The sequence below is a fragment of the Myxine glutinosa genome, chromosome 7 (genome assembly GCF_964187855.1).
Source record: "Myxine glutinosa chromosome 7, kmMyxGlut1.1, whole genome shotgun sequence".
In the NCBI taxonomy this organism is placed as follows: Eukaryota; Metazoa; Chordata; class Myxini; order Myxiniformes; family Myxinidae; genus Myxine; species Myxine glutinosa.
The window spans coordinates 58,873,252-58,885,420 of record NC_136267.1 but is presented as its reverse complement, the minus strand read 5'-3'; the positions used below and the strand labels follow the sequence as shown (position 1 = coordinate 58,885,420).

The 12,169-nt window shown below is 40.0% G+C and overlaps 1 protein-coding gene across 1 annotated transcript in view; it reads left to right on the top strand.

The window, feature by feature from the left end:
* Positions 1 to 12,169, top strand: part of KCNH6 (potassium voltage-gated channel subfamily H member 6) — a 262,729-nt gene that overhangs the window by 144,872 nt on the left and 105,688 nt on the right. The window contains exon 7 of the mRNA XM_078782688.1: positions 3,723 to 3,809. Coding sequence (XP_078638814.1) covers positions 3,723 to 3,809 — 87 coding nt within the window. The remainder of the gene's footprint in view (positions 1 to 3,722; positions 3,810 to 12,169) is intronic.

Below are 12,169 nucleotides of genomic sequence, written 5' to 3'. Positions count from 1 at the left end.
TGCGATGAAATATCGCCAAACTTAGAGGAACTGTTAATAATTCTCAAACGCACTAAACTCGCATGTAGACTGCGAGAATATGCAGCGAACTTGTAAATACATGAACCAATATATGAAAACGATTGGCTGATTACAGTTCACAATTTGATGAACGAAAAATTTTGTGATAAATCTCGGTGGCGTTGGATTGAGAATATTTTATTGCCAGTATGGTATGAGGAGACCTACATCCGTCAGGCATAATCTATCTATAATTCCAGTAATCTCTGTGTGTGTGTGTGTGTCTGTGTGTGTGTGTGTGTGTGTGTGTGTGTGTTTGTCTGTGACCGCTGTTTCTCGACAACTACCGGTCCGATATACTTGAAACTTGCCAGGTATATTGCTGGGGACCCGAGGATGTGCCTTTTCAAGGTTTCATATTAATCGGACAAGTAGTTACCGAGCTATGGCGATTTCTTTACCAAACTCCGCAAGCCGTTCGCTTTGGACCAAACCATTTCATGTAAATAGAGGGGGGGGGGGGGGGGGTTCTGTGGTCGTTGCGAATGGACCAAACCATTTCATGTAAATAGAGGGGGGGGTTCTGTGGTCGTTACTGCCACGTGGTTTCAAAGTTTTTTTTTTGTTGTTGTTGTTTGCACGCATGCTTTTTTGCATGCACGTACGGGCACCCACGTACGGGCACGTCCTAGTCTATCTATAATTCCAGTAATCTCTGTATGTCTGTGTGTTTGTCTGTGTGTTTGTCGTTTGTCTGTGACCGCTGTTTCTCGACAACCACGGGTCCGATATACTTTAAACTTGCCAGGTATATTGCTGGGGACCCGAGGATGTGCCTTTCAAGGTTTCATATTAATCGGAGAAGTAGTTACCGAGCTATGGCGATTTCTTTACCAAACTCCGCAAGCCGTTCGCTTTGGACCAAACCATTTCATGTAAATAGAGGGGGGGGATTGTCACCGTACTCGCAAGCCGTTCGCTTTGGCTTTGCGAATGAACCAAACCATTTCATGTAAATAGAGGGGGGGGATTGTCACCGTACTCGCAAGCCGTTCGCTTTGGCTTTGCGAATGGACCAAACCATTTCATGTAAATAGAGGGGGGGGATATAATTTTAGATATATATATATAGTACGGGCATGCCCTAGTAATACCAATGCAGACTCGTCTGGAGAATGAGTCATATGACGTGTTCTGGGAGTGGGTCAGTCTAGTATCCGAGATGTGTTCAGTAATGTAAACATAATCACGGCTCACATAGTTCTCTCTCATTTTGGTCTTGTGCAGTTTCCTGGTCAAATGTATCTATTCAAAATGTGCAAATTGAGCTTTTGGGGGTATTCTATGCATGACAGGGGTGAAAATGAAGCAGACGAACAGAAGGCACCTGCGAATATTCAGTGGGCCATTGGTACGTGGTAAAGTATTAAACTTAATTTAATAATAATAACAGTGGAATGAAACTTTTCTGAAAATCAACTTTCAGGGGGTTATTAAAAATACAAATATATCGATGAATACACATGACATTCACCCCCTTGTGAGAGTAGTAAAGTGCACAAAATTAGGGCCAAGCTCGATCGATTGAGATCAATCATTGGAATGAGTCAGAAAAGACTCAATTCGGCTTCACGTCTGCGAAAATACAAAGTGTGGAGAGTGGGTCAGAAAGAACAGAGAGTGTTCCTGAAGCAGCAGGAGGAGGACAACTTGAGGGGAATTGGAGGTGAGCAGGAGGACTGACGTGTTTTGGACAACTTGAGGGGAATTGGAGGTGAGCAGGAGGACTGATGTGTTTTGGACAACTTGAGGGGAATTGGAGGTGAGCAGGAGGACTGATGTGTTTTGGACAACTTGAGGGGAATTGGAGGTGAGCAGGACTGATGTGTTTTGGACAACTTGAGGGGAATTGAGAGGAGTATTCCCCTCGTGTTCGGGCAGCCGGTACTTGCCAGTACTCCTTCCGAGCAACCAGGAATTCTTTAAAATCGTCCATTTTGGCAAAAAACGCCATTGCATATTTGTTGTTGTTGTTGAGAATACAAGGCTTATATATTAATTCCGGTATAGGTGTAAGGGCTGTGTACTTCGAACATAGCGATGATGATGAAGTTCAATGATAAGTTGATGTGGTTTGGACTTTTCAATGATCAGTGTACGCATAAATATCCATTATTTTCAAACTTTAATATCATAGAAAATAAGTTTTACAGATTACTTTTATTTATTTAATTTTTCAGGAACCTAACATTTGACTTTTGGCCATCCAATAAAATCCCAATAACAAAAAATTGGTGCTCATTAAGGCTCCCTAAAAAAAGGGTTAATGCTGAGTCCTATATAATGTAAATGAAATATGAAGGAGACATCACTATAACAGCTAATTTCAATACCTTCTTTTTATTGCTCCTATTATAATCATCGTCAGGAGTCCTACAACTCAGTCACAATCTCAATTATGTCTGTGTTCATTTCGAAGTTATCTGGTTCTGGAATTAAATTCTTTATAGAATAAAGTTTGACTGATATGCCATTTATGTATTGTACTGGGAGAGTGGTGGGGAAGGGACGGGGAAGACTGTCCTGTCCGACTATGGTTACAATCCTGGATGGGTCGCCATTCCAACACAGGAAGTCAGGGCAGGAATTTGTAATTTGTTCAGGATGCCGGTGATAGCTTGCCCACTCTTCACAAAGGAAATAAGACAGCCATTCAAGACGGGAAACCGAGATAGCATTAGCTGACAGTTTGTAAATCAGCATAGGGTGGCAGAGTCAAATGCATGGGAGAGGTGAAGTAAAATAACCTTGAGTTTTTCTCTGAAATCTAAGACATCCATTCATTGTTGATATACAATTTTGGCAATATTCTTATGAATTAGGGAAAAGTTGGTGATATTCCATAATGTGAGCAGTCTACCCTTCGAGAATGACCTAGAAAAGAGTAGAGAAGTAGATAAAGCAGATAAACAGTTTTTGAGTATCAGGGCACTAATGCATTTAATGCACTAATGCACTAATGCATGAGGTTCCAATATCACATAAGCCTGGTGTTGGCTTAGCGGTTAGGGTGCTGGCTTGGGATCCTAGGATCCTTTGTTTGAATTCCGGTCGATCGCTGAATTAATGCCAGGGGGGGTTGACTCGGCCTGTCATCCTTCCGAGGTCGGCAAATTGAGTACCAGCTTGCTGGGATGAATGATCCCGATGTGTACCCCAGTTTAGAATAGGTACACCGTATCCCTGCACATCGTAAGTGGCGACTAAGAGTTGGCGTCAGGAAGGGTATCCGACCATAAAAACATTGCCTCAAACAGGGAACCATGATTGTCATGGGGCCCGCAAGGCTAACCCCCGCTCTAGCGGGGAAAATGGCCTTTAAAACGATCATTCATTCATTTCATTCAGGGCACTAATGCATTTAGAACCAGTAGTGGTCAAGCAGTTTAGTGAAGCTAGGAATTTCTCCACCTTGGCAGGAGAGAAGTTCACTGTGCAGTGATTTCCTTTATTAAGCTTATATCCCCAGGTTCAGTTGCCTTATTATAACGTGGTTGATAACATATAGAGGCAAATCATTTGAAATGTAACCTGTCTGGTGTGCATTGCAAGTAATTCGTTTTGTGGACATGCAAATATTTTACGGAATGTACAATAAAATTGCTCATCTGTTATTCCTGTTTATTCTTAACTCCTATTTTTAACTAACCTTTCTGTTTCAGGTGCTGAAGGGCTTTCCAGAGTGTCTGCAAGCTGATATTTGCCTACATCTGAACAGGTCTCTGCTTCAGAACTGCGAAGCTTTCAAGGTGTGGATGCATGGCATTGCGTGGGTAGCTCAATTGCTAATGGATGGAATCCGCCTTTTGCCAAGCACCTCTCAAGCCCTCTACAAAGAGCTGAAACACCTTCAAATTTGACAAGGAGCATACTGCCTCATTATCTGACACATTTAAAAGCGGAAAGATGCCTTTCCGGGTATTGCATGCTGGCATCATTGCGCTGGTGGTTTATGGTGGACGATTTGTACAGTATCGGACACTATTCCATAAGAGAAATGCACTCGAGATGTTGAAATGGCTTCCCTCCCATAAACTCCTTGGTCCTGGTTACATGTTTTTATCTATTGACCTTCACCCCCATTCTCCTACACCCACCATGTGCCACTATGAATGCTACTGTGCACATCCTGTCCGATAAGAGATCATAAATATTACAGTAGGTGGGTTGGGAATTCTTTTTTATTTTTAAAATAGTCAGTGAAAATTAAACAGAATCAATTATTTGATATTTTAATACCTGTGTGAAGCATATACACTGTACATACCAGTGCAGCATTGCTTGCACACTGCAAGGAACTACTCTAGTGCAGACATAATATATATAAGCTTTATATATTTGATGAAGTGGTTTGTGAAATAACTTTATATTCAAAACACTAGGTATATTACAATGATATGCAAGCCAAAAGACAAACCAAAAATGTTGCATATTCATATAAACTTAATCAAAGAACACCCAAAAAAATGGCAAGTCAAGTGAAATAAAATGCGATCTAATTAAATCTGAAACATTCAAAGTGTGCTATTATTACGACGATTACTTAGTAATTAACAAATTGCTATTTACTAAGATTAGTTACCTGAGTAATTCGCAATCATACTAAAATATGCAATTTGGTGTCTGTCTGCGATACATTCGGTCATTACTTATCCAATCTCAACCAAACTTGCCAAGGGGGCAAAGGGTCACACGACGAAGGTTGTAGCGACTTAACTTATTCCTCTCCCCAAGGGGGATTTCCACCTTGGATAAACTGCGTGTTAAGGTGTATAAATAACTCAGCGTGGCATTTAGTGGGGCACACTTGCAGGAAGTAAAAATTATTATAACCAAAAACTATTCCATGAATTATTTCCAACCTACGATTACCTTTTTCAACAGTCGCTGCTGTTGTTTAACAGTAAACTGAAAGAAATTTGGAGGAAACCGGATATCTTTGCATGAGGAATTATATGCTTAACACGGCCCTCACAAATGAACGGGGCAGAACCGTCTCCACTTGCTAAGCCTCCAGATAAGCCGCAATGATCTTTAGATAATAAAGGTGCCTTAATTCGACTTTACGCATGAATGATGAATTCCTTTATGCATGGCTAGAAAAATCAGACATCATGAAATGATGTCTGATTTTCTAGCCATGATCACATTATATGTGGACAGCATATGGAATGTTTATAACTTGTATCTTGGAGTCTCAAATGTGATTTCTCACAGCCATGGTTTCAAGTGTGATATGGGATATTGCCAGTGACACCCAATTGTGACCTTTATTTCATGCATCACCTGTTATATCTGCACACTGGCATGTTACATCAGTGCTGTAAATTAATGTATGCTTTACGATGACTGGACTGGTTTATGGCACCCTGCCATTTTTGGTCTACATATAACAGATGTAAAGTGTAGAATTAGAGCAGTCTGGGGCAGGGTCAGACGCTCGCACAGTGGAGATGGGCCTGCCACGGGTTTTTTATTTTAATGCGATATGGCCCACCACAAAGCCTTTAAGGCCACTCGACGTGCGGGGCTACACAAAGGAACCGCCTTTAGAGGCCATTTTTCCCCACAAAGCGGGGGTTGGCCTTTTTTGGACACCATAGTCCCCTTTTTGAAGCAATGTTTTATGGCCGGATGCCCTTCCTGCCGCCAACCCCGTTAGTCGCATCTTGCAACACACAGGGAATTACCAGTGAACTGGACCTCAATTTGCTGACCTCAGAAGGGTGACAGGCTGAGTAAACCCCCCTCGCATTAATTTAGCAATCGACCGGGATTCGAACCCAGGATCCTAGGATCCCAAGCTGGCACCCTAACCACTAAGAAAACACCAGGGGAAATTATTGTTTTGTGTATTGTTGTATTGTGCACAAAAATATTAGACAAAAGTATTGTGAGCACAATGAAGGAATAGCAATGCACTCAAACTGCTTTTTCCATTTGATACTTTACAGTTCTACACTCATATGTGGTTGTGTCCCTTCTTTAACACTACATAACCCTATTTCTAAGGGTCATGAGCATTGTTTAATGCTCGCCTGATGGAAATTTGGACAAAGTTGGACATATTTACACATGAGTGGTGTATCAGCTTACAATCACTATTCCACACACTATGCTGCCACTATCACGCAGTCACTACTGGAAGTAAAAATTATTATAACCAGTTATCCAGTTCTGTCAAGTAGTGGCCGGCTTCTAGTGACATTCATTATCAGATTTCTCCAAACATGCCAAACTCCAAACATCACTGCTTTCCGAAACCCTGGCAGAGACAGCTTGGTTGATGCCTTTACCCCAACCGTCATGCATACACAAAGCCTGCCTCTTCCTCTTCTTCCCTTAACCATACCCAACGTGGTTGACTTTTCCAGACTTTTGTTTTCTGCACTCATGGTGTGTCCAAAGTATGACAGTTTCTGTTTTAGCATCAGCAGTTTTAATGTACATAGTGGTCTAATTTCTTCAAGCACAGATTTGTTACCCTCGCCAGAAGAGAGGGTATTGCATTGAGGCATTTTGTTTGTCTGTTTGTGTTTTTGTCTGTTTGTCCGCACAGAATAAATATGATTTTCTCTGCAACCCTTGGTCCGATTGACAGGAAATTTTCACCATGGGTGCAACTCCACCTGTAGAATTTTTTAATGATAATGATGACGTCGTCAGTCACGTGGTTCGGCCAACATCTTGGAAAACCCGAAAAAATTTGCACCTCTATATCTCCGAAAGTGCTGAATAGAAAACATTGAGACATGGCTCATTGTAAAGAACTCTCCATGGGGAATAAAATATGTTAATTATGATGTCATAGGTGCCTCCATTATGATGTCATAATTTGACAAGTACAAAACTTCATCCAATCAAGATGAAATTTCTTAAGCATAATCTAGGAATAAATTAGTTCAGAAAAAAGATGACGTCATCGGTCACGTGGTTCAGCCGCCATATTTGTTTTAACGCAAAAGCCTAAAAAAACCACTGAAAATACATCCTGATGAGGGTTTGCAATCTCTGATTGCTGTTTTTCTTGTTAGTTCTTGCAATCCATGGAATTAAAAATAATCCCCAACTCCACATTTAAAAACTGGCAATATCATTCCTTCCTTCTTCATTGTGCACGACTCACATCCATACATTGCAAATGGGAATGCCAGAGCATTTACCAGCCTCCTCTGGTTTGTTTTGTTACATCTTTGTCAATCCTGACATCGCTGTTCTCCCCAATGCTAACCATATATTGATTTCCCCTCCACATTCGCCACTGCCTTCAATCTTAGAGCCCAGGAAAGTGGAACTTTCCACCTGATCGTCTCCCAATCTGAACACACCGATGTACTCAGTTGATAAGATTTTCGTAGTTTTTTAGGTTTAAATAAAGACCGGCTTTTTCACTTTCCTTCTTCAGTGTCTGCAGCAGTTTCATCAAATCCTCTTTACTTTCTGCCAACAGAGTGCTATCGCCAGCATACCTTAGATTGTTGGTTGATACATCTTCCTCCAATCCCGACTCCAGCATCCATGTCATCCAAATTACATTTTTCGTCAAAATTATTATAACCACAAATTAATCAGTCAATTCCGTCCAACGATAAAGGCATACATCATAATGATGATTAATATTAACACGGGGGCTGGCAGGATGGCCTAGAGCTGTGCACCCTCTCCTCCAAGATGTGTTTGAATCCCAACCCAGCTAAAACTGTCATCCTGCTGGGTGGTGGTTAGTGTGCAGCCACCTGGCTTGCTGGTTGCATCATTTCTATGGGCGCATCTGCCGCTGATGCAGTGCCTCTCTATAACCAGTTATCTGGTGCTCATTTTGCCGACCTTGGAAGGATGACAGGCTGAGTCGGCCCCACCTGGCGTTAATTCAACGGGATTACGAACTCAGGACTTTAGGATCCCAAGCCTGCCGCGCTAACCATTAGGCCAACACCAAGTGATGTCATCCTGGTGTTTCACAGGCATTGTGGTTCATTATTGCGAGTGCCCTCCTTGGCGTGGACGTTGAGCTGACGTCCCATCTGCTAGCATTAGTTGGTGGAATTTAAAGATTCCACGGTGTCCTTCGCGGAGAGTAGGCAAGCAATCCGGCAGCACCCTGAACAAATTACAAATTCCTGCTCAAACCTTAGTCAAAAGTCAGGCCTGGCCAACTGGTTCATAAAAGACTTGGGCCAAGTTTCCCCCAGCGAACCCCACAATAACGTGGGAATAATTGTAGCGTTAGAGAAGACGAAGAACATAATTAACACACCTTCCGCATAGTGCACACGTACATGCACATGAATCACCTCCATCTCCTAGTCAACCTCCCCCCACACCCCCACCTCACCCCCCTCCCCCCCCCCCCCATATACCTGACCGCTCCCCTAGGAAGCTGCTATTTCTAGTCCCTTAAATTATATTATAGGAATAACCGATGCTGTACAATTAATAAATATAATTGTAGAATTGTCAGATGTGTGTGTATGTATGTGTGTGTCTTTTCTATGTCAACCTCACAGAATATAGAGTAAGCGGTCGGTCCCATAGCATACGTCTGGAAAGGATTTTAATTAAACACAAGCACACAACCTTATCACTTTAATCTTCCTCCTCACCCATCTCGCTCACAACCAGCCAACTTTCATGTCATCTAAACTGACCTTTACATGGTGCATGTATTTTCAAATGACATAGACATCGTGTATTGAGGCAATTTCTTTCTCACCAGTCCTCGTCCTCCTCCTCCTACTCCTCCTACTCCTACTCCAACAATTACATCATCATTATCATTTATGTTTTTCACATTTCAACCAATTTAAGTCAAATGACAGAGAAAATAAACTATAAAATAGTGGGATACAAACAAACAGTACACAGATTCAGGTAGTTACAAACATTATCTTGTCCATTATTATCAAATCAGGTTGAAATGTAATGCATGATTTACATAAATTGGAAAAACCATTGATCTATTAAACAAATAGATCTTCATTGTTGACAACATCTGAATCTGAGGTCCCTGTGTATTCATGCAAGTAAAGTTGTGGAGGATTCATGATAAGCAAGGCTTGTATCATATAGACCCCATATATTACATATAAAATGACAAGAATGAGGAAAATAAGTACAGTGAAAAGAAAAATAGAGAAATAAAGATATTGAGAAAGAAAGGGAAGGAAAGAGGAAAGAAAGGATGTAATAGGAAAGGTTAGGAAGTGAAATTTTACAAACCAATTAGGTTGTAAATGAAGGAAGTGATGGGCAGCATCAAAACATAGTTCACAAACAAGCTATCAAAAGAATAAAAAATCACATTGTTTCACATTTCTGCAACACAAATAATCACAGGTAAATTAAACTGGGCAATACCAAGCACATTGAAGGCATAGAAAGGAACAAAAATAACGATTTGGTTTGATACTTATTCAACAATGAGTTTTAACCTACATGCTTTCTTCGAAGCATGCTTTGTTAGTTGGAGATATGCTTTCTTCTATCGCACAGGCAGGTGTAAAACTAACTAAAAGGGGCAATGGATTATATCTCATAAATAAATGGATAAATGATTTAAAGAATTTAGAAAGAATACAACATCAAATATAGAACTTGCTAAACATTGAAAAAAAAAACTAAAAATTGATAATGTGGTTATTTGTATGAAAGATGAATTAACAAACATGTCTACAAATACAAATAATATTGTTATGAATTTAGAAGATAATAATGGGAATGGTTCTCATTGGGTTTGTATTTATAATAATCATGTCAAATTATAATTTGATATTTTATGGTCTTCCGCCACTTGTTGAAGTAATGAAGTTCTTACAGAATGGTGTTTATCAAACATTTCAAGTCCAAAAGTTTAATTCCAAATGTTGTGGTCAATTATGTTTATATGTATTATTTCAACTCAACAACAATGAACATATTTATGATGCCATTTAAAATCTAATATAAATGACTTATGTTGGAAAAGATGGTTCTATCTTTGGAGTATCCCGAGAGTTGGATATTGATTTATCAAATTATTATACAAAGGCACAGGCTGAGCGACAAAAATATAATATAACAAAAAATATTAATATGAAAAATACTTATAAATTAATCAATTATCCAAGCCCCACAGATGCCAATGACTTAGTTAGATGAAATGATTTATCACAATATATATCTTTAAATAAAATGGCTATATATTCAAAAGATGTAGAAATGTTGAATACATCACCAGGTCATACACAATTCACAGTTCCAATTAAAATTAACTTTCATAAAGAAGGTCATATAGTTTTTTATGAGCATAGAACATTGGGGGTATTATATGTCTGATTTAGGGTACTAGTACACCCGCTGATTACAGGAGTGGCAGGGAGGGTCATGCCTCTTTGGGGTATATAGATTACAGTCGATCTACAGTCGGGTCTCAAGAACATTTGGTGGGTTCATTTACATAGTTTCTTGTGGAGAGATCACCAAGTGGTTTAAGCATTCGAGCGAGCATTGCATTCAAAACCATTAAGGAACGGCTGGCTTGGCAAGTGCAAGCTAGCTGCTTGGTAAATGAGCACACCCCGGTCTTCCTCCCTTTCAGTTTCGTATCAAACAGCAGGAGCCAGTTTCAAAAGTTTGCTTCGAAAAATGCCATGGTAATGGTAGAAAGGGCCATGTTATTAACCCAACATTTGTGGGGTATATAGAGTACCATAGATCTTCGCTCAGTTCTGTAAGTAAACTTTACTTCACGGATGTCGGGATTCCTCCAAATTTCTTCATTTAGTGTTATAAAGAGCATTAGCGACTGTTTAAAAAGCAAATCATACGTGTTTGTGGTTTATAATGTTTTTACTTCCTGGAGAAGCTGCTGCTCCCACAGAAACGCCATTATAACTATAAGCTATTTATACACGTTATCACTGCAGGAAAAACGCCTTGGGGAAGTGGGACATTATTTGTATTAATATTGTTTTGTAATAACATTAATAATATGCGATTATCATTAATTTTGTTATTCAAATCGTCTTTGGAAAAACACCACGATAAAGCTAACTTAACATTGATATACACCTCAACACTTAACCCCATTGACGGCAATGGCGGGGAAAACCCGCTCGGGGGAGAAAAACCCCTTGGGGAGGGGGGGGGGGGCAAATGAATGTGCTACAACCTTCATTATGTAACCCTTGGTCATCCCGTCAAGTTTGGTTGAGATTGGATAAGTAAGGACGGAATGTATCGGTGTCAAAAATTCATCAGACAGACGGACAGACACAAATGGTGTATTTTAGTATCATAACTGGTCTTTGTCAATAAACCTACAAGACCTACATGAATTGAATCAATCACAAAAGAAGAATAGTATCCACTTGGTGAGGATAATGAGATATGTGGAAGCACTATTAGTTATCAACAAATAAAGGGATTTAACAAGGCTAACCCCGCTCTAGCGGGGAAAATGGCCTTAAAACGATCATTCATTCATTCATTCAACAAGGCTAAAATCTATAATGGCTTCGCCATAGTTTATCTAATGAAAACACAAAGAACAGGATTTTATACAGTAAGTAAGAGAATAGAAATTGATTTAACAATAGGAATATAGGGAGGGATTATCTGTCATCATATTAATCTCTCATATATTTCTGATACATAAATGACAGCAAGAAGACTTCAAGATAATTGTCATTTCTGTATTGAAGCATACCTACAAGAAAATGGTATTCAGTATTTTAATAAACAAGCATTCTGGGTATTGCGCTGCAATACATGTCCCCTACCGGCAGTCTGTCGTCTGGAAAACTGTTGGGGAAATTACCAAGGGTTATTTACCCACAGGTTCTGAATCGTTCCCAATTGCTAATTACCTCAGGATGGGCTCACCTGTGATTCGCACTCGGGACTTCGATTTATACACCTTGCAGACAGGTCAGCAGAAGCACGACAAAATAAGTTGTTGATAAAGAACCTTTCGAGTCGCTAAATATCAGTAATTTATTATATTTTCCGGTTCACGATCAATGATCGATGTGTATATATATATATATATATATATATATATATATATATATGTTGTTCGGCTTGGCTCCGCCCCTCCCGAAAGTGCGCGCTGTGTCGCGCTTTTGACGTT